General features: G+C 45.6%; 1 protein-coding gene across 1 annotated transcript; it reads right to left on the minus strand.

Annotated features, from left to right (window-relative positions):
• Window positions 1–359: 359 nt before the first annotated feature.
• On the minus strand, window positions 360–21,196 carry MDK (midkine (neurite growth-promoting factor 2)). The gene is made up of 5 exons (XM_015407973.1): window positions 20,987–21,196; window positions 6,296–6,375; window positions 5,978–6,139; window positions 3,763–3,924; window positions 360–1,405 (listed from the first exon to the last, which is right to left on the minus strand). Exons 2-5 carry the CDS (start codon window positions 6,372–6,374, stop codon window positions 1,380–1,382), a joined length of 429 nt encoding a protein of 142 aa, XP_015263459.1. The 5' UTR covers window position 6,375; window positions 20,987–21,196; the 3' UTR covers window positions 360–1,379.
• Window positions 21,197–23,155: the final 1,959 nt, after the last annotated feature.

Raw genomic sequence — 23,155 nt, forward strand, 5'->3', positions numbered from 1 at the left:
GGCTATTTCAAATGCCCTGCTGTCTTGTGCATCTCACTCGTTGCCCTAAAACTAGAGAACTCTGAATGGAAAGCGAGCTCCCTGCCCTCCAGTCAAATGTCTCTCGCCGTTCTTTTGGCCTCCTACCTAGGATTGTCAAGTCTGAAGGGCTGGCCCCCTTTCCTCTCTCGGACATTCTTATGGTCACACAGCAGCCCTAGATCCAGTGACCCTCCACAATCACAGTGATAGCTGTCATCCTCCCACATAGTCAGTACTCCTGTAGCTAATCATATGGCCTTTAAAGCACCTTGCAGAGAAACAGGACACAAAAGAGGAGAGTTTTTTTTGTAAAAAGACTTTTATTGGAAAAAGGGAGGGATGTAAAAAGCAGAGAGGGCTTTCCCCAGCACCAGTAAAGTAGGGAAAGGCTGCAGCGTCACAGCAAAAATACAGATAAGAAGGGACAGAAGGAATGAAGACATAATGACTGAAAGAAAAACAATGCTCATTAACTCTGTAGAAGATTCTTTTCTGGGTGCAGAAAGAGATAGAAGGTATGGCCTGCTGTCAAAAAAACGGGGCAAAACAACTCAGAGGAAATCCCCACCACCACCACCACCCACAGAGTCCTCTCCCCAGGTGGGGAGCCTCCAACAGAATGTGATGCTGATGCACATATAAACTGGGGAGATAACGTAGGAAAAGTAACCACATGCATGCACACACACAAAGCACCATGGGTAGTAGGCACAGATTTAGCTCCCTGTAAATCTGAGGGCACGAAAATGTCATCAAAGAAGTCAAAATCTTCCTACTGCACATGGTCTCCTTACTAAGGAGGCCGGGCAGATTTGTGGCTTTGCACTCTCCGTGTTCTCACTGCAATGACCTCCTCCCCACTGACATTCCATGAAGCTGTCTCCTTGGCTAGCTTAATTTGTACGTGGCAAGGAAAAATCACATGGGAAAGTCACTGCCACAGCTAAGCTTGTAAGAGATGTGCCAAAAGGCTATGTGGCTTTGACAAAGGATCCCAGATGCAAATCCACAGCCTAGCTCAGCCCAATCCATCTCAACATGCATCATGCGGAATATTTTTGTTGGGGGGGGGGGAGGACCAGAGCAAAGAACACTGGGGTACATATACAGGAGGGAGAAGGGAGAAATTAAAGGGAAGGCAAACAGCACCTCCTTCTGAACAGGGTGGGCTTGCTCTCTACAAAACTAGTGTTTAGAAATGGTATCTTGGTTAAGGGCAAAGTTGTGCATGCAGAAGAGCAGTGGGATTTGGCAAAGCATCGCCAAGCTGGGAGGGAGCACGCTGCAGCTCCGAGTGGTGTATGTCCAACTGGATTCAGGCATCGTGCCCTGAAGATGGTGGGGCTATGTCCATCGTTCTAGTCTTTCCCCTTTCCTTTCCTGGCTGTTGGAAACAATGAAGAGACACAAGCATTAGAGTGACCCATGGAGGCACCTACAGTTGCAAGCTGACCATGAGTCTCTTGACTCATAGTTTAGGCATATTCACAAATAAAACAGCTACCATGAGCAAATCGAGCCGGAGACAGGCTGAAACAGTCTACCTATTCCTGTCACCTTTTCCGTTTGCCCTTTTAAGCACAACACTTGCCTTTCAGGTGAAACTGCTGTTTGCTGACAGAGCCACTGCTTCTTTCCACACAATGACGTGCCACTGTAAGCTAGTTGGACACACTCACAGAGCTGCCTTGTCCTGAGTCAGATCATGGTTCTATTAAGGTCTGACTAGCAGCAGCTGTCCAAGATCTCAGGTTGAGGCCTTTCACATCCCCTACAATCTGATCCTATTAAATGAAGATGCTGAGGACTGAAACTGGGACCCTCTGGGGGCAAAGCAGATGCTCAGCCACTGAGCCACAGTCCTCTCCCAAATCAAAGTGATCTTGGTTATATACTCTGGAACACTGGCTTTTGACTGCTCTTCTAGTCCATTTGACACTTTGGTTTTTAGACGGCTGTAATCATTTTTAAAAATTAGATTAGAATAACTTCAATAGTTTAATACCAATGCTAAATGAAATGAGGTTTTTTAAAAAAGAAAACTGATTCTGAATCTGATCTAGATCTTTCCCCCTACACACCCCTACTCGGCAAGCAGAAAGTCCCCAGCATCTTCAGTTACAGGATTGCAGATAGCAGATGTTAGCAAAGACCTTTCTCTGCCTGAGACCCTGGAGATCTGCTGACAGGCAGCGTACACAATACTAAACCAGAAGGACCAATGTTCTGATTCAGCAAAAGGCTGTTTCTTATGTTCATTCTGATCCTCAAACTTTATAGATTTGCTCACATGTATCAGAGTGCAAGATCAGAGCAGGGACTTGGTACCATGTTACTTCCTCACTGCCAGTTCTCCTCTGGGTCCAGACAGGAAGGGGAAGGGTGCAGAGTTATTCTGTGGGGATCTGGCAAATTTGGACTCTATTCTTTTTTATTTTTATCTATTTACAGCTGTAATATCGTTTGGCTTCCATGCGAATCATCTTTATTTTGTTCTTGTAAACAGCAATGGGGGTGTATAAGTACAAACAAATAGGCTAAGTTAATGAAACTTCTCTCTAATTTTCCATACACAAATGTGGTGGTGGTATTTAAAGAAACCCTGCCACCACCAGTGTTCCCTCTAAGCTGAGTTAGTGTGAGCTAGCTCACAGTTTTTTATCCTCCAGCTCACACATTTTTGTCTTAGCTCAGGAAGGGTGGCTCCAGAGCAAACTAATTTGTGCAGTAGCCAAATCGCTCGCTCACAACTTTAATGCCAGTAGCTCACAAAGTAGAATTTTTGCTCACAAGACTCCACAGCTTAGAGGGAACATTGGCCACCACTAGACTTTCCCAATGATTACTTGTGTGACATGTGTGTAAACATATGAACACACATGAATTTGCCTTATACTGAATCAGACCCTTGGTCCATCAGGCAGTATTGTCTATTCAGAATGGCAGCAGCTCTCCAGGGTCTCAAACAGAGGTCTTTCACACCACCTGCTGCCAGAGACTTTTAACTGAAGGTGTCAGGGATTCAATTTGGGATTGAACTCTGCCACTGGCCCCTGGCCCCTCCCCAATCTCAGCCAAGTTGTCTGATAAGGCTTCCATCAAGAATGACCGGGGATCTCTCATTAGAATCCACATTCAAGGAGGCTCATGGAGATCCTAGCAATATGGCACAGCAGAAGAAGTATAAGATAAGGAGAAGACTCCTGGATCTATCTTGCTAAAGACAGCAACATTAGGCATAAAGAAAGAACCTAATAGGAATTTATTCAGCAAGAATGTCATTTCTGAGCGTCAGTCATGCACAATTAACTGGTCATGTGAAAAATCTACTAGGGAGCAGAGTGATGGCAGAAGCACCAATGGACATGAGATGGTGGCTCCTCTTTCATGAGCTACCAAAAGAGAAAAAAAAGCAGCTGCAATCTTTCCAGTCCAAGGGAAGGCAAGCCATAATCTTGTATGAGTTGCACTGTATGTGTGTTTGTGTAGGACAGTGGTAACAGTGAATATTGTAGCTCATGACCTCAGTTTTGTTTCAGACTTGGATGATGCCAAGACCTCCCACCATCTTAACACTGATCTCAGACAAATGCATTCCTGAAGAATTACAAATACAAACGTTTAACCAAGCCCACTGTGATGGTCATTTTAACTTCCAAATATCCCGAGAGGAGCAATTATATGACAAACAGCAACATAAAGTATCAAAATAGAGACCTCCCTCCAAGAGATGTAACTTACCTTTGGATTTTGATTTGGCCTTAGGAGAACAAGGCTTAGTCACTTGAATGGTATCCTGACACTCGGCATTGTACAGGGCCTTTTTCAGAGTACCAGAACGGGCCTTCAGACCTGTTGCAGCATCACACCCACCCCAGCTCTCAAACTTGTACTTGCAGTCAGCTAGGAGAGAAGGTAAAAGCACTGTTAGATCTGCACAGCATCCACAACAGTGATATGCAGAAGACACCTAAGATGATGAAGAGCATTCACTTTGATTCCACCACAATGCTCTGAATCGTGCCCCTCGCCCATCACAAGTTCCATCACATTGGGTATAATTTATACAATCTTATGGAACCGGAAACCTGCCACTTCATGATAAATTCATTTTGTATGTCATTAAAGAACCATTTTCATTGTTGTTTATGGGCCCATTTAAAAAGACTGGAAATTTCCAAGACATGTTACTTCTACACTATGAACAGATGAAACCAGCGTAGGTTTTAAGAAATGCAGCAGTTATCAGTGGGGATCCAAGTTAGAGTAAAGCTGGGAGATTACCATTGACAGTAAACCCTTCCCCCAGCTAGTCATAGCCTAAGCTTCCCATGTAAGTTTTTCTCCCAATGCCATAATACTAGAACTCAGGGGAACCCAATTAAGTTAATAGGCAATAGGTACAAGATAGACAAAAGGAAATACTTCTTTACTCAATGAATAATCAAATTGTGGAATTTCCTGCCAGTTGACATAGTGATATCCACAAGCAAAGATGGCATTCAAAAAATACTAAAAGGGACATTTATGTAGAACAGGTCCACCAATGGCTACTAGTCATGGTATCTAAAGGGAACCTCCACATTCAGAGACAGTAAACATCTAAATATCAGGGGTAGGAAAGGCCTTGGCCTCTACGACCTGACTGTTGGTCCTCCAGGGCAACTGGCTGGCCACTGTATGAAACAGGATGCAGGACTCCTATGTGGTTAAATAGCAATGCTAACAGAGGAACATCAATATGACCATGAGGTGGCAGTAGTAGCACCAGACTGGCAAGGGTGGGGGGAGAGAGAGACACAAAAAGGATGGATGGAAAGTGGCTTAATTGTAGAGATCAACCAACTATCGACCCTATTCCCTGCTGAATTCCATGTCTTTTTACGGAATATGCTCTGTACACCTATATCTTCATTAAATCTACTGACCTGTGTCTTGCTAAGCAATGCTTACACTGCCTAGAAGCCCAGAGTCACGTATTTTGCTCACTTCCAGGCAGTTCAGCTTCCCAGCAGAGGGTAACCAGTATGGAAGCTACACCAGTTATGGCAGCATTTTGAGAAGAAGAAGAAGAAGAAGAAGAAGAGGAGGAGGAGGAGGAGGAGGAGGAGGAGGAGGAGGAGGAGGAGGAGGAGGAGGAGGAGATTGGATTTATACCCCGCCCTTCACTTGGAGTCTCAGAGCGGCTTACAAACTCCTTTCCCTTCCCCTCCCCACAACAGACACCTTGTGAGGTGGGTGGGGCTGAGAGAACTCTGACACAAACTGCTCTTCTTCAAGGACAGCTGTGCCAGAGCTTGTGACTGACCCAAGGTCACACCAGCAGGTGCAAGTGGAAGAGTGGGGAATCAAACCCGGTTCTCCCAGACTAGAGTCCACACACTTAACCACTACACCAAACTGGCTCTCAGTAGGCTTTTGAGTAGGACAATCTCCATCCTAACCACCCCTCATCTTTCCCTCTCCTTCACTTTAGATCCAAAACACTCTACCAGCATCCCCCTGGCCTCCAACAAGCCTGGTTAGTATAACTGATGAGAAACAAACACTGAAACATTTAAAAGTAGCTGTGAACACAACAGTTTTCTGACAAAGTTGTGCTTTTAAAGGGCATGGTCTAAGACCACATCAGATACAGGAAACCACAGCCACATATCTTTTTTGCAAAGTCCACTTCCTGCCAAGATATGCTTCTAATATGGAAGTGCTGGAACAAGACGATTACTCGATGCAAATTCACTGTAAGCAAGGCAAATCAGTAAGTGCTCCAAAGTTAGCAATGAATTAACGTACGGCACACATACAACTGCCCAGACCCTCTGAGCCTATGACCATTCTGGACCATGAACTAAAAATTCTCTACCATCTGGTAATCTGCCCCACTAGCACACCACAGCTCTCTTAGGACAGTGCGTCATTCCTTAAGCCTTTTCCTGAGAAGGAGATGCCCACTCACCTCCAAATTCCTTCTTCCAGTTGCAGGGGATCTTGCACTTGAGTTTCTTGGTCTCCTCATTACAGGTTCCGTCACGGTAGCCCACACCACAGTCCTTGTTGTTGGGGACACAAGGACCCCAGCGCCATTCCTCACAATCAGAGCCATTTTTCTTCACCTTGTCTGCAGTGATAATATAGGAACAGACAGTCATTAGAGGAGTCATCTTAGCCTTCCTGCCCAAAAGCACTAAAACAGCCTGCATCCCACTTTCAGACAACCCCAAAGAATAGCAGATAGGGCCTCTTCTCCCTAGGCAATCAGAAGTCTCTCACTCACCTTTTTTATTCTTGCCAGCTTCAGAAGACACAGCCAGAAGAATCAGCACCAAGAGGAGAAAGAGTCCACGGACCTGCATTCTGTGTTAAGAAAAGGAAATCTGCTCAGGATTCAAATTCCTACATGCAAGAGTGAAAAGGAAAACCACACATAGAGGAAACATAGTTCCGTCAATGACTACTAGAACCTCCATATTCAGAGGTAGTAAACCCCCATATACCAGTGTTTGGAGGCAGCATCAGGAGAAGACTTGGGCTTCTGTGCCCTGTTTATTAGCTCTTCAGGGCTACTGGTGGCGGGCCAGTGTGAAGCAGTATGCTGGACTAAATGGACCACTGGTTGTATCCAGGAGCATTGATAAGTTGACAGCCTGTCTACTGGCCTTGCCCTTGTACCTTTAGGAAATTCTCATTTGAAGTCAGGGAGTTCACACCACTTTGGGTTGTTTATATAGAAAATTCCTATTTGAAGTCAGGGAGTTTGCACCACTTTGGGTTATTTATATGGCTCCACTGGTGTACACTTTTTACATAGAGCAAGAAGCAACAATTTTTAAATATTCTGCTATATCAGCACTGCCCATGAATACATCCTTCCTCTTTCTCTGGCAGAGACCAATTACTGCTATCGTTCAGGTTGTCCTTCAGTTTTTGAATCCCAACCTAAATCCTAGGCAATAAAGAACAATTTTTAGATTTGAATAATTTGTGAATTAACTCATGCAAATGGTCACTTCAGTTGTCTCCCCCCCATTTAGGAGTAATGACAATCTTATTAAGATTTGAGTCTAGTAGCACTTTAGAGACCAACAAGAGGTTCAGGTTTATACAGCTTTATATATATACAGCTTTCAAGAGTCAAAGCTCCCTACGCACATCTGATGAAAGGACCTTTGACTCTCTCTCAAAAGCTCATCCCCTGAAATTCTTGTTGGTCCCAAAGGTGCCACTGGACTTGAACCTAATTGTTCTACTGCAGACCAACATGGCTCTCTTCTGAAACTTATTCTTTAAGGATAACTGCTGCTACTAACTTCTAAAGCACTTTTCAGGGTACAAAAGGTTTTACAATTTTACTTGATTCTCAGGTGTCCTCGAACCCACCCTGTGAGCCTCCTGTGTAGCCTTCTACTCCAATTGTGGCCACTGGGCAAGCCCCAGTCAGGCCTACACTTACTTACATGTCTACTGGCCTGGCCAATTGGCTCCCTCCTCATGGGTCACTGGTTCCAATAAAGGGCCGATAGTCCCCACACACTCCCGTCCATCCCTAAACCATGAGGCAAAAACTGAACAGGATTCTGACCTCCTATTTAAAAATATGGGCAATCTACTCTCTTCGTCTCCCTGCCCCTTCCCAGATTCCATACTCAGAGCAACCAAATGGAAACGGGTCAAGCGATCTTGCCTGTGGGATTTATGCTGTTCCTGCCTTTGGACAGCCAGAAGGCTTCTGCCTGCTGGCAACAGCGAGGCCCTGCTCCCCACTCCCCTCAAACTCTTCCTCAGCCCCCCTGTCCATCCCCTCATTTCCCAGTGCTTCTTTTATCTAGTGCTCAGCGGGCTGCCTCGCCAGTGCCAAAGTTCCCCGAGGTTGGGGGGATCTCAGCTGCCATGGAACCTTTATCCAGTTCAAAAAGAATCCAGGGTGGGAAAAGAAACCCCAACAGGCACAGTTTCTGAGAACTAAAACAGAAGATTGAAAATAAAAGCCTCGCACAATTGGATCTCATGTGGAGCTTTAGAAGGCAGGCTGCTCCCCCTGCTGGCTCTCTTAATGTCAGCCTATTACCATATCCCTACAAAGGGGCTATGGAAAAAAGATTCTTGTGTATATGTGTGTGTGTGAGTGCCATAAAGAAGAAACCGCAGGTGAATGAAGAGATGAAACAGAGAGCTACGTGCACTGTAGTTTTCTGCATGTATGCTTAGGTGTGCCCACAGATGTATATGGTGCCTAAGATGTGCATCTGAAATGCCATGGTTATAACCAGAGCAGACAATGAAAGGGACAAGAGTGCAGAACATGCTCTGCTTGCTGAAGGACTTTTTCCTCTATGTAGAATAAGACTATGGAAAAACCTGCCATTTCTCTTACTGCAATTAATTATTTTAACATGTGATTCTTACACAGCCAGGAGAGCCCAGCAGCAAGCTGGGAAGAAGAAATAATCTAAAATAAAGGAAATGCATAGCAAAAATCTTCCATTCCAAAGATAGGAGGCCAGGAATGCAGAGACAGAACAGAAAACAAAGTCCTTATTTAATTACACAGGGTTTGCTACTGCACCCCAAAATACTATTCGGTCTTACACACATGCAAGGTTTCATACTGCCATGGACAGCGCATGAAGGTAAAGGACTGTGGATGCTACAGTACCACCAGAGGGAGCAATATGGTTTGGTACTGGAATGTAGAATCTGCCTCGAGGCTACATTTCTCTTTTATCAAATTAATTATCGTAGCTTTGAAGAACTGGACTATAGGCAGTTACTGCATATTCAGTGGTAGTTATACAGTCCCAAAATGGCCATAAAGAGAGGGTGCAACAGAAACACCGCTTGGGAATAATACAGAATTTCCTACTTTATGCACAGTATTTTACTTATAAAGCCCCTGAACTGCCATTTTTAACAAATGTTATGCTATGAATAGCTCAGGCTATGTACTATCAGTGCTAACGTATCAAAATTATACAATCCAGATGAATTGTTTTCCTCATTTTGCATAATTATCCTGTTTTTACTAGTCACGGAGAGAGGCAAAATACAAATGACAATGCAATTTTGTCCTCGGACCCCTGAAAATCCTTCTCAGGCTTTTTCATTATACACCGCCTTAGGAGTCTTAAGGACTGGAAACATATTCTAAAATGAAATTTTCCAAATTTTCAATTTTGATATGATACAAGATTCCAAGCTTGCATGGTATTTTTCTGGAATCTACACAGCTGTCTTTCTTTATTGAGTGACAGACTGGAAACATTCCAGGATTGAAGGCAGAGCTGGGACTAGGGCATGAAAACTTAATGCTTTTGATAAAGGCTGGGTAGAAGAATGGAGTGGGGAGGATGCCCATTCCTGATGCTTTGCAGGAAGCAGTGTACTTTATCCAGCACACAGCAACTCCATGGTACCATCTCTGTGCTGCAAGATTTAACCAGTGATTTTTTTCTTTATACAGGTCTGCAGGATTTCCTTATGCTCCAGCCCCCCTCCCACAAAATGCAGGGCAGGGGAAAGCAGCCCCCTCCATGGCATCTTGGCGCGCATGGAACCCGAGAGTGCATCACGCGAGGCATAGGTGGGAAAGTTCTCTTGCTTCTGATCCACTGTCACAGCAGCCCACGGAGGGGCTGACTGCAACACGGAATGGGACGAAACATGCCGTGCTCAGTGTAGGGGAAAGAAATGTCCAGAAGAGCTGAGGAAAGAAACACTGGGTCAGCAATTCTGCCCCCTCCCCCCCCCACACCCCCCAGGCAGCCCACTGCCGAGAGCAGCACTGCTCATTATTCAGGCTCCAGTGGGCTCACCTTTTGTGTGTCTGGTGCTGTGAAGCTGCTGGATTCACTCTGAATTGAACTGTCACAGAGAATTACACAGCCTGGGTGGCTGGAGGCAAAGCCCAAGGGAGGAGAGCCACATCCCCCACTTTCAGCTGGGAACTACCTTCAGGGGAGCAGAGTATCTGCCAGGGTGCAGCCCCAGATTCTTTCCACCAAACTCTGTCCTCCAGGGACAGGAACTCGGCCCTGACTGCAATTCACATCCAAATTCTCCTGTGACTGGAGTGCCTGATAACAATCTGTTTCAGTCATGAACATTAATAATCCACATAAAACCTGCAGTTAGGATTGGGGGAAAAAATGTCCTTTAGATAACTACAGGTCAAGCTAAGAGCTCTCCTATAGTACTATCTCCAGGGTGGACTCTGGGGCACACTGCTGCTTCCAAAGCACTTTGCAATAATTAACATTCTCTAGAAAAGTTTAATAACAAGAGAAAGTCACAGATGACCTTCTAGGTGAACATCCTGGCTCAAGAGGGTGGTGGTGGGGAGACTTCAAGCCAGGGCAGTGATATAGATCTGTAGGGTATTGGCTGCTTCTGAGTGGTTAGGTTGTGTGCCCCCCTTGAGCTTTGATATGAAGAGACTAAGGCTTAGTCTAGGCAAGGTAGGGGACATTTCTCTTTCCATGTGACATATTAGTTCACAGGGATGGGCATGAACCAGTTCATGAGCCAAAATTTGGCACAAACTTGGCCTGTTTCAAAGCCCTTGAACTGATGTTCGGGGAAGGCACCTTCCCCAAACATTTACTGGACTTTTGTCTGGTTCGGCTGTCCAGGAGATTTAAACCTGTCAGTTTTACTCTCCCCCCACCCAATTTCAAAGCCAGGAGAAGCGAAACGGACAGGTTGAATGGCTGCCAGCCATTTAACCCTTCCCAGGTGATCCTCCCTTTTTCTCCTGGCCACAGATCTGAAGAGGCTGGTCTGGTTCGCGGCATTTTTGGCACAGGCTGCCCCAAACCCCGAACCGGAATTTTTAGGTTCTTATCCATCCCTATTAATTCATTTAGAAGACTTACCGTGTCGATTTGCCAGCTCAAGAATTTACCTCAAGGATTCTGTGATTGTTTCCTCATGATCTTTTTAAAGCCCATAGCAATTACAATATTTGTATTATACTCCCAGGGAAAAAGGCTTTCAAGGAACAGCTGGCTTAACAGAGTTCTGATTCCAAACCATCCGAAAGAATAGGGACTATCCAGCCACAGTTGTCCTTCCAAAGAACTGAGTTCTCCTTCCTGCAACTGCCTTTGGGAAGTTTGCAATGATTTATAAGATCACTTCTCCAGAGCACTTGGGAAAGTTTTTTCCCTTCAAAATCCTTTACAACATGCAATGACATTAATATTTGCATCCATCGACACTTGCAACAAGTATACTTGCTAGACATCACATCACCAGACAGGAATATGGTGACAATATCATCCAAGCTTAAGTGGGATGGCCATACAATGAATTTATTTTCCATGGCAGTATCCCTGGCTCTCCATAAGGGGTGTCAGAAGGAATTACATCATCTACCCATCTCACATAATCTTTCTGGTTCAGATGTTTCCAATGTGGCATAAGATCTGACCACAGAGAAACAGAAACTACACTGTGGACTGATTGGCCCAAACTCAATATTCCTCTCCACCAAACAATGAGAATAACATATTCACCCAGGGGTATCATTGTTATCTTCTGCTTGTTATCTACCATTATCTTTGAAAGAACATTCATGTGGAAAAACAACTCTCCAGAGAAATTTGGCATAGCCTGAAGCACCACCCACCCACTCTTTTCTTGTTAATATCCACTCTGGTAAAAAATTCTGAGAGAACTTGAAAACCTGAACACTGTTTTGTGTTGTTTTGGTTGATATTACATGGACATTCGTTTTTGGTTTTTCTTTGGAACAATATGGTTTCCCGGAACATCAGGCATGTGCTGGTGGGGCCAATCCAGCTTCTCATTCCCTTCCCCTGTAAGTTTCATATGGAGAATGTGCAGGAAAGGATCCAAGGATCAGAAGAGGATGAATCAGATAATGATGAGACATGCTGTGAAGAGGTAGGAAAGAATAATTGAAACAAGAAAGCAGAGTTGAAAGATATTTAAATGTGACTTGAAAAGAAGACATCAGATTGAGTTCCATGTTACTTTTCTGCATAATTTTTTAAAAGCAAAGCAGTTTTGGCATACTGACCTATGGGGGTATGTGCGCAGGTGATTTTGAGCTGAACAACTGCTGAAGGGGAAAAACTTAAGCCAACAACTCCCTATCTGGCCTTCTGCTAGTCAAACTGGCAGTCTGCCTAGATTATTTTTGCTTTTAAACATACAGAGAAAAGTCACACAGAACTCTGTTTAATGCCTGCTTTGGCCTATAGGTCTGTCCACCAGCACAGACTATAACTAGTCTCTTCTTTGGACTTGGCTTTATCATCCTTCTAATGCCACACGGCCCTGACCGGGATGGCCCAGGCTAGCGCTGTCTCGTCTCTTGCCTTGAAAATTCTAAGTGGTAGCTGTAAGTCAGCCACAATTTGATGGCACTTTCCACCACCAAGGCCACATGACTCTGGGGTGACAAACATTCCATGTTCCTCTGGCCTGAGCTGCTACAGTTTGTCTTTGGCCTTCTGGAATTCTAGCTGCTCTTTTCTTCCCATGCGATAGATCACCTTCAGTCCTCTACTCTAACAACTTCAAAATTCTGTGGAAAACTGCTGACCTTGCTTTTTTTTGCTTGCTGAGATCTTGTTGTGCCCTATGTCACAGATCTCTTGCTCCTCTATTGGCCTCTTGCTCCACAGATTCAGAAGTCTGGCTGTTCTACAGCTACTTCTGTTGAAAATATGGCAGTTTCCCCAAGTTTTTGGTTAGCAGAATATAGTTCCCATTCTACTAAGAACAAACTCAAGAAACATGTTTATCATGCATATTTGGTGTCAAATAAATTGGTGGGGGTGAAAATTACATGGCAAAAGAAACTCACCGACATCCCAACAGGCGTGAGACTGTGGAACGGATAGAGCCCAATATGGTAGGCAAAGCTAACCATAGCTAGGACAAGAAACAACAGAATTTACTCACCTTATTTCAGAAGCCATTTTCAAAAGTAAACAGAATAGCAGTATGCAAGTCCTCATATACAGACGGCGATTAAATGAGTTACAGATAAACAAATGATGGAACATACTTATGGTCTATTGGCAACTGAAGCACAGCACTAAGAACTAAGACTATTTATTGAATCTCATCTCCCAGAATACTCCTGTGTACCAGTTACATTCCTCAGACAGCCTCCCCCTAAGGTGCCCTCCTTTAGGACTGTCAGTAAGGCTACAGTGATATCATGGGCCTTATCCATGATGGGCCCAGTCCTTTGGAATGGCCTGCCTGACAGTGTGAGGACAGCACCTTTGCTTGCCACATTTAAGGTGAGTAAGGCTGTCTTTACTCCAGAAAACATTGGTGGAGATGTAAATTGCCTAATTAGGTCTGCCTGTGCTCATTCTCCTCCTGCATGTTTTAATGCTTGTGTGCTTCAAATCCTGAGAGCTTTTAAATATATATTTTAATTCATGTTTTAAATCTTGTTAATAAGACTATTATAATTTGCGGCCTTGCAACTTGGTTGCTGTACTGTGTGCCACCTTGAGTCTCAGGAGATAAGGTGGGATAGAAATGTTTTAAATAAATTAATGAAATAATAGTTTGATGTAATATTGAAAACTTCCTGGTTCACAACAAACCATTGTTTTTGTTACATATGAATCACAAACGACGACTTGTTTTTTGCCTACAAACTAGGGTTCCAAACCAGACTTCAACCACTGACTTCAACCTTTTCCTTTCCAACCAGACTTCAACCTTTTCCTTTATAATTTAAATGTGCTCAAGTCAGAGATTGGCTTAGAGCCACTGTGAACCCTTCTAAAATGAAGAGTGGGGGGAAAAAGCTGGCAGAGCAAGAGGTGGCCAGGTGCCGTAGCATCACCTAAAATTAGAATCTACTGCTTCAAATAACAGAAGCCCCCAACTTGCACAATCAGCTCTGGCAGTCCTCTCTCCCCCTGCGATTTTGGTTGTGAAAACAAATGTTAAAAACATTAAAAATATAATTCAGATGTTTAAGAGGAGAGGTTCCCCCCCCCATCCCTGATCTTTTTGGCAAATACAGGCTGCGGTCACACAGAGCATTTGCCCTGCTGACGATACGGATGGTAGGTGGATTTTCCGGGCGCGATCACACCGCAACATCTGGGAAGCATAGAGCTCCCGTGGCTAACCCGAGGCTTCCCGCTGAAGATGCGGAGTAAAAAACTAGTACCTCCGAGGTACTAGTTTCTGGAAACTGCGGGGCAAGGGCGGGGGTCTGATCATGTTTCCGGTGGACTTACGTGGCATCCGGCGCCCGCCGCTGTTCGTCGCACACAAGGGTTTTTTTTGTCTCCCAAGTCTCCGCAGGTTGCGCAACAGCGCCCAACAGCGCATGCATACAAAGAGCGATTGCTAGTGCGATCGCGCCGCACGGCTTCTGTGCCGCACTGCAGGATACCCGTCTGGTCAGCATCTCCCCCCTAACCACGGGACCTTGACCGGAACTTGTGCTCGGGAGGCCGTGTGTTAGTTTCCTCCGGGGCAATTAGCCATGCCCCCCCCCCTTGATATCCGGCCTGTGTGACCGGGGCCACAGTTTCTTTTTCTTTATCTCACCAACTTACACAAGCGAAAAGAATGAGAAAGATATAACAGAAAATAATGCAATACAGTGAATAATCCCAAATGAGAAAATTTATTAAATTAATTGAAGATTTGGGGATTCTCCCCCCCCTGCAAAGCTAAGATACTTTTGGTAAGCAATTCTCCCTGGATCCCCAATGACTCATTCTACTCTCCAGTCCCAGGTAACGTATTCCAGTCCAGAATCATACCTCACTGCTGCTACCTCTTTCGCCTCCATTGACTGCACATGCTGAGCTGTAGCTGAAAGTTTAGACGTACTTTGGCAACAGTTAGGATTGCCAGTGATTTGACTAACCCTGGACCACATCCATTGAAAACCTCTGGCTGAAACTGGAATGGGACTGTAGGTGCCAAACACAATAATGAGGGGCCCTTCTGTTGCTCTGACCTGTATTTTTTGCCAAGTAAAATCTGCTCCAGGGGTTCTAACCTAGATATCAACACAGGGCACTAGATTAGCGATGCCACAGGCTAGGAACTCCTTCACTGGGCCAACCCAAGACTCTACAGCTGTAGTCCTAGGCACACTTCTTTAGGAATGCCTGACTGAACTCAATGGGGTTTACTTTTGAGTAAACAGGCAGGGGACTGGGCTATGTATTGAAGAACAGCAGTTAGCTTTTAACATCCTATAAGGCCCCTTTGAACATATGTACTTGCCTGAGATTGATAAAAGGAGAGTCCTTGTCCCCACTAGTCTCCCTCCTTCATAACTGTGGCGCTTTCAGGAAACAAGAACCCTGTACAACGCTTCACTAGAGGTCTTAGCAAAGAATGGGAGGAAAAGACAGAGTGCTGGAATGATCCCACGTGGCTGGTGGGGAAAAGCACAGAGTTTCCCAGAAACATTCATGTTTCCAGGGCTTTTTTTGTAGAAAAAACCCAGCAGGAACTCATTAGCATAATAGGCCACACCCAACAACAGAAACTCATTGGCATATTAGGCCACACCCCTGACAGTGCAGCTCATTAACATATTAGGCTGCACACCATTACTTCCCTTGGCTTGCCCGGGTGCCCCATGGCTGCGGGGAGCCTGGACAAGCCCGCCCCTTGAAGGGAAGGCAGTTTAAACTGCCTTCCCTTGGCTTGCTCAGGCAAGCCAGCCCTTGGGCAGACTGGGGAAGGCATTTAAATGCCTCCCCGATCCTTCCAGGGGCCCCCTGGCCTGCCCACCTCGGAGTCGCCAGAGGAGGATCGCTTTCCAGGCCGTCCCTCTAGCCACACACGCAGAGGGTTTGGCTGTAGTGGGCGTGGCCAACTCTGAAGCCAGCTGAAACTCCGTTCCTGTGCGTTCCTGCCCAAAAATAGCCCTGCATGTTTCTCTCAAAATCAGTGAAAGGCATACAATTGTCCAGTTCTCATCAATCAAGCTGTCCTGGATTATCCTGGAAGCTGTCATCTATTACAGGCTATTGGTGCTGATAACCAAAATTTCTCAGGCTGGCCTTCTCCATTTCTTTGGAATAGCAATCCAGGCACCTTCCTGTTCTGATATCAGCTCACAATGTAAAATGTAAAGTGACCCCTAATTCTGTTGCTACACAGATGTTAGGGGGGTAGTTATAGCATGGAATACGAGACTAGAAAGTGTTGGCAAAGCCACCACAAGCAAGACATGATCTAAACAGATTCTTTCTCAAGCCTTCCTAGACAATTCTCTCATGGCATCAGCTGTCACATAACAATGTGAGGAAGGTGGGAATAATTAAAAAGGGCCCTCCACTGCACACTAATGGCCATAGGATATTGAACAGAAAACCATCAAATGTATCATGCTGATGCTAGGAGTTAAAGTGGATCTGAACTGACAAGTACAGAACACTGTCAGTGAGCAGAAAATTATGGGAATTCAAGAAAGACCTGCCACTCATTTTCCTCTCTATGCAGAATTCACCTTGTTGCCTGAACTCAAGGATGTTTTAGAAGCAGAGAATACTCTGGAAGCCCTGGTGTCCAAAATGAGCAATGTGAGTTGACAATATCCTTGAATAAGGGGTACACACTGCATCTAAGGCACATCCCTTAAATATGGGAAATACGAATTGTGTAGGTTCTCTTATCCCCACTTATATGCTGGAGCCTCTGCTTGCAGTCTCCTTTACATGGAGAGAGACTGTCTGCTCTCCCCAACTCCTTTCTACCTGCTTTCCTTCTTTTGGCTCTTATTGCCTCCCATTGTTGGCCCTGCCTCCCTCCCTGTAAAGTACTTGATAAATTGGCCACCTCTCCTCACTTTCTCCTTGCAACCAGCAGTCTCCTCAAATTTCTGGAGCCAACACTGTGCACTGTTCTTCCACCCCCTCCCCTGTCCCTCCTCCCTCCTCCCAAGCTCTTTATACTGCTCTCTAGATCATTCGCTCTCACCCACAGCTGTTGTTTCCAGGGTACACAGTGGTCTGGTTATACTTCACACAGATTCAAATGGGCACAAGGTTGCATCTTCATGGCACCTTCCATCATGGATGACTTAGCATTGAACTAAAAAAGGAAGAAGTACCTCAAGGAAGGAGTACCAAATATGGCCAACTGTTTTCCAGAACTGACAGTCTATTCATTCATTTATTTCATTTATACCTTGCCTTTTTGGCAATGGGGATCCAAAGGGGCTTACCCTGTCTTCTTCGCAACAATTCAGGCAGGATAGGCTGAGAATGCAGGACAGGCCCAAGGTCGCCCAGTAAGCTTCCATGGCCAGATCTTAGTAAGTGCATCAGTGGATGCAGAGGGGTGTAACACTGCCTAGGATTGCATTTGTACAGAGCAATCCTAAGCAGGTCTACTCAGAAGCAAATCCCATTTTATTCTATGGGGCATACTCTCCAGAAATTGTTCTTAGGACTGCAGCCTTACACTGCAGTTCTAGTGATACTTTCCTGGGAGTGAGCTCTATTGAATAAACCAGAGAAGAATTTTGAGCACACTTACTCAGGACTGTCCTCTTCGTCACTCTCATGGGCTGTGTTGCCTGTATCCATCCTGAGAGCACCTGGTCTGCTATGCAGACAAGCAGCAATTAGTGGAAGGCCTGGCACAGTCCCTAAGTGGCTTGCCAGGGGCACTGACCCAGCATGCCTGACATAACAACAACTACTACAATGATTGCTCCTCTGTCTGCAGGCACAATTCCAGACAGAGAGCAAAAATAAGAGATGAATTCTTGCTAAGCTGACATTTCAACCAGCAGAGCCAATACAAGAGGAGGATCATGTTAAATGGTAACTCGTGAAAAGCTGGGGGTAGAGAAGGAGGATTTTGTTTCGTGTAGTCAAGTGGAACAGGTTATTCATAGGTTATTTATGACTACCCTCAGAAATGGTTGGAGGGTACAGCTAGAGATGGACAAGCAGATCTAAATGCTGACACTTCCTTTGGCCAGTGAAGCCATGGAAACACTGCCCTGGCATCATGGGAGAAAAATACTTTTGTGATGGAGGACTTGTTAGTAAAGGATGCCATTACCAAGGACAGCTGCTTCAGTACAAGATATCCTCCCCCAAGGCTCCCTGTGTTGCTTTGTAGAAGAAAGCCTTGCCTCTTCCAGAATCATACCTTGGGGGAAGAGCAGGGAAAGAATGATAATTTTACCACATAAAAACTCAAATCCAGGAAGGTGTAAAGGAGACACAACCATAGGTCTCAGTATTGTCATGGCTTACAAATTAAGCTGCAAATCCCTCAGAATGCCAAGACTCTTGGCTTTGAAATGAGCACACTTCAGGGTTGCAGATTTAAACGTGTTTGCTAAAGATAGAACCTAATGGGTCTACCTCATACCCTCCTGCACTATTTTGCCTCCTACACTGCAATCACCTGCACTCCGGTTTGTAATGAAAAGTTTCAAAAATCCGGAGGGGGAGGGAGAAAGAAAGGGAACCAGGAAAATGCTTTATACAAAGAATAATGCATACAACATTCAAAAATAAAATGCATGAGAGGAGAATGATGGAAGCGGCTTTGGGTCCCCACCAAGAAAAAAGGCAGAGTATAAATGAAGTAAGTAAATACATCTAAGCCAAATTGCCTAAAGTGCGCAGTCCAATCCAGTTGAAGAATCTGTGGTTTCCAAGATTCAGAATCCAGCAGGATTTTTAAAAAATGCACAATTCTGCAGGCACTGGCCATAGCCCAAGACCCCTAATTGAAGGAAGAAGGGAAGAGGAATTACCTCAATACCTACTTGTTGCCAAAAACTTTCAGACTTTGGGTGTGGAGACCATCACAGAGCAGGAGTGACAGTACAATGTGTTCTCTTAACACGATTCAGTTTTGCATCTTGGTTTATAATGTATCACACAGGGCTCCATAAAAAAAACAGGCCTGAACAAACTGGGGTCAAGACTGGGTAGAGAAAACAGGCTGAGCTCTGGGAAAGGCCCTTGTTAAGAAGGAGCCGGAATGCTTAACTGAAAAATTAGTTTAAAGGGGGTTATACCACCAACAGCTTCCCCTCTCATAAGAATGCACAATATTTTTTGTTTACATGTATAGCAAGACGAGCTGTCCTAGTTTCACGGGGACACTTCCTTCCTGGAACCAGTCACGGGGAGAAATAGCTCCCTTCTCTCATTCTTCTTCAGGCTGGAACAGGTCCAAGAGCACAAGGGCTTTTGAATAGAGGTGCTCAGCTTAGAGTGAAGCTCCTCATTTTGCATTATGTGCACTCTCCAATTCCAAATGCCTGGCTCTGAACAGCACCAACACTGAGTAAGTGTCCCTCTGTTCTCCAGCTAAGCTCAGCATGCTCCAAGCAACCCGGAGAACTGAACGGAACAATCCTCAGAGCACCATCTCAGCCACAGTGGGAGAAAACAGCCACCCATCATTAACAGTTTCCTCCCTATGTATAAAACATGCCTTGGGTCTGGATTAATGCAGACCCTACTCCTCTGTTCCCAAAGGCTGAAAATGATGCGAAGGTCACATGTTGTAGGTGCCAGCACTGAAAAGGAACACCACCTCCTTCTTTCCTAAATATCACTAACAGAATTAGTCCAAATAACCCCTGATTAGAGTGTGACAAAAGCAGAAATCATCCAGCTATGTGTACCAGAGGTGCAGGACAAATCAGAAGAAAGTTTGGTTTTAAAAAAAACAAACCCAACGCATGCTGTCTCTCTCTCACTTAAGAGGAACTAATTGTGAATGTTCTTTGTAACATTTTGTACACAGAGTAGTTAAATGGAAGATTTGCCTCTCAGCATGTTCAATATGTGCAGTTCTGTGTCAGTGGATGTGAGACACAAACAGTATGGGTGTGCATTTGTTGGTGCTTGCAAGGACACAGATGTGGTGCCAGACGATCCAGCAAGCAAGCCTGAGCTCAGGAGAAAAGAGAAACGCACCCTTGCTGTTTACAGGTGGGGACATTGAGGAGACTCAGCACTGTATCTGAAGCAACAGTGCATAGGATGGATTTCCAGTTCTACCCACTTCTCACTACTTAGGGCTGTGCCAGCTTTGCAGACAGAACGGAATATCTTTATTAGGACTAACCTAATAAAGGTTAGAGTGAAGCTCCTAACCTAATAAAGAACGGATTAAGCAGGCACACACCAGTTACCTGGACTGTGCTGGGACGCCCAGTTGCAAAGCCTGGCTACCAGACAGGGGTGGCTCCTGTAGTTTGGGACAGATTCCAAAATCTCCCTGCAAAGATTCATTTTCCTAGAACACTTTAGCAGGTACAAAGGTAGGCGCAAGCCCTCGCAAAGGATAAGGTATTAATCCAATCCTTCCCTTCTCTTTAAAAGCTACATAGCGGGGCCTGTAGAAGACAGTAACTCCGTCAGCTGCCTATCTACATGACCAGGAAAACTCGGAAGGAAGAGATCGGTGTCTCAAATAAGGTGCAGTCCCCCCCCCCCCTCCGGCCAGGGCACTTGTGCCACAAACGGAGCGTCTTCTCTATCGCTTTCCTTGAGAAGTGGAAGGACTCTCGAGGAGAGGGGAGAACACCGAGAGAAAGGAGCCGCTTCCTCGGAGTCGAGGGGCCACGATACTTCCCAGTAGCCCCCCGCCGTCGCCACGCTTCTCCAGAGTCCCCCTCCATCACCCCCCCCCCAATCTCCGCCTCCGGTCCCGAGATGGTTCAGCGCCGGTGCAGCCGCAGTCCCGGGAAGGATGTTCTCCTCCTGATACCCGCCAAGAGAGCAGCTTGACCGGGCCTCTGGGCAGACGAAGGACATCCCTTAAAAAGCGCACCGCCGCGGCTTCCGACTCCTTGGGGGCGGGGGCTCCTTTTCGCCCAGGAGGACAAAGGTGCGCGAGGAAAGGGCTCCGGGTCGCCCCCTCCCCATTGCCTGGCACGACCCGGCAGGGTGCAGTGGCCCGAAGCCGGGCACCGCTTGCCGCCCGCGAAGTTTCGCGCCCAGCGACTTGCCTGGATCGATGCTGACCGCCGCCTCGGTGTGCGTCCTGGCGAAGGCTGCTCCTTCTGCCGCTGGCTCTGCTCCACTGCCTGCCCCGCTATCTGCCTCCTTATCTCCCTCGCCTTTCTCTTTGTGTCTTCAGAACTAGTTTAAGCTGGTCACATGTGGACACAACCTTGCACTGCGCGGCGGTAGCGGCGGCCTCTGACGTCACGCCCAGCTGACAACAAAAGGTAGTTCAGGGAACCCAAACTTTCTTCCAACTTGGCCCCTCCCTCCCTCATGCAACTGCAGACAAAAGGCGCCGGACCCGAGGGGGCAAATTCAAGCTGGGCTCTAGTCGCTGAGAAGCCCCCCGATGTTGGCCCGGCCCCAATTCCCGCCCCACCTACTCCTCTTTCATGGGAATGCAACGTTTCCAAGAATCTGGAAACTGCCCTCTTGGCCTTTGCCTCCTCTCACTCACATCTGAGCCGATTTTATCCACACATCCCCCCCCCCCCCCCCCCCCCCACTAATTGGACTGTGCTGCAGTCTGCAAAAACCACGTCCCATTATCAAGAAATGCTTAAGCAAGAGTTTTAACGTTATGCTGTTCTACTAGACAAGTTTCTCTCCCCCCCCCTTAATTTTTTTTAAAGTATTCAGCCTGAGAAAGGGTTGTATGTTAACTGGAAAGCTCTACACCGCATTGGTTAGTCCTAATAAAGATATCATTTCAGCTAATTTTGCTTCTTAAGAACACATCAGGGCTAGTATGATCGAGCCATTTGCTCAAGTGACTTTTGAAATGGTGTTTTAAACCTTTCAACAAAAGTATACATATAGGTTCGAATTATATACAGCGACTTTCTCCATTTTTCTCGCATATTAGCAGCATTTACAGATGACATGTTTCAGGCATGAAAATGTTGGTTTTTGTGGCAGTGGTGAAAGAGGCCAGCTCCAGGCTATGGATTATTAGGAAAGGCTTTGAAAATAAATAGGCAATGTTGTAATGCCCTTTAGAGATCTAGCGTGTGGTCACATTTAGTATACTCTACACTGTTATGCTGTACCTCAAAAAACACATTGCAGAGCTGAGGAAAGTGCCGGAGAGGTCAACCAAGACAATTTAGGGGCTGGAGTAACTTCCATGTGGGGAATTTATACAAAGTTAACTGGGGAGTGGGGGGAGGGGGACACACGCTCAACAGAGACTTACAAAATTAGGTGCAGAGTAGAGAAAGTAAATAGAGGAAACTTTTTCTTCATGATGGACAATAAATTCAAGATGGACAAAGAAGGTACTTCTTCACTGAACTAATAAACTTTGGAATTCACTGCCGGTGGCTGCAGTGATTGTAGGACTGCCAGGTCTCCCAATATTGCTATAGCAGGAGATATACTGGCAGCAGCCCTCAAATTACCATTGCTTTGAAGGCACAATGTCATTTCTGGGGTGAACATGGAAGTCACACATCACACCATCTACATGATTCTCTAGAATTTCCAGTGAATGCTAGAGCACTGTATCAATGGCATGACATCACTTCCAGGTTCACCCCAGAACTGACATCATGCCATTGATGCAACAGCACCTCCTATGACACCCAGTCTCCTGCTAGTTGCTAGCCAATGGCTGGAAACCCTTATTGTTGTTGTTCAGTTGCACAGTCAAGTTCGACTCTTCGCAACCCTGTGGACCACATCACGCCAGTCCCTCCTGTCTTCTGCTGTCTTCCGGAGTTTGCTCAATTTCATGTTTGTTGCATTAATAACACATCTAACCATCTCATCCTTTGCCGTCCCCTTCTTCTTTTACCTTCAATCTTTCCCAGCATCAGGATCTTATCCAGTGAGTGATCCCTTCTCATTTGGTGGCCAAAGTATTTGAGCTTCAACTTCAGTATCTGGCCTTCCAAGGAACAGTCAGCCATTATAGCATAGTTGGTTTTAAACGGATTCATGAAGAATGCACTCATCAGTTCTAATAGTAATGATGACTAAAGAGGATTGTCACCCACTCTCAAGTTGATGTCCCCACTAAAGGTTTTATGCCTTTGCTTTTTAACACTAGTAGTATAGTGATTAGAATGTTGGAGTGGAGATACCCAGGTTCAAATCTCTGCTTGCTGGTGACCTTGGGTCAGTCACTGTTTCTCATCCCAGTGTACCTCACTGGGTTGCTCTGGAGCAAA

This window comes from Gekko japonicus, unplaced genomic scaffold, assembly GCF_001447785.1.
Source record: "Gekko japonicus isolate JY-2015 unplaced genomic scaffold, Gekko_japonicus_V1.1 scaffold84, whole genome shotgun sequence".
Taxonomy (NCBI): Eukaryota; Metazoa; Chordata; class Lepidosauria; order Squamata; family Gekkonidae; genus Gekko; species Gekko japonicus.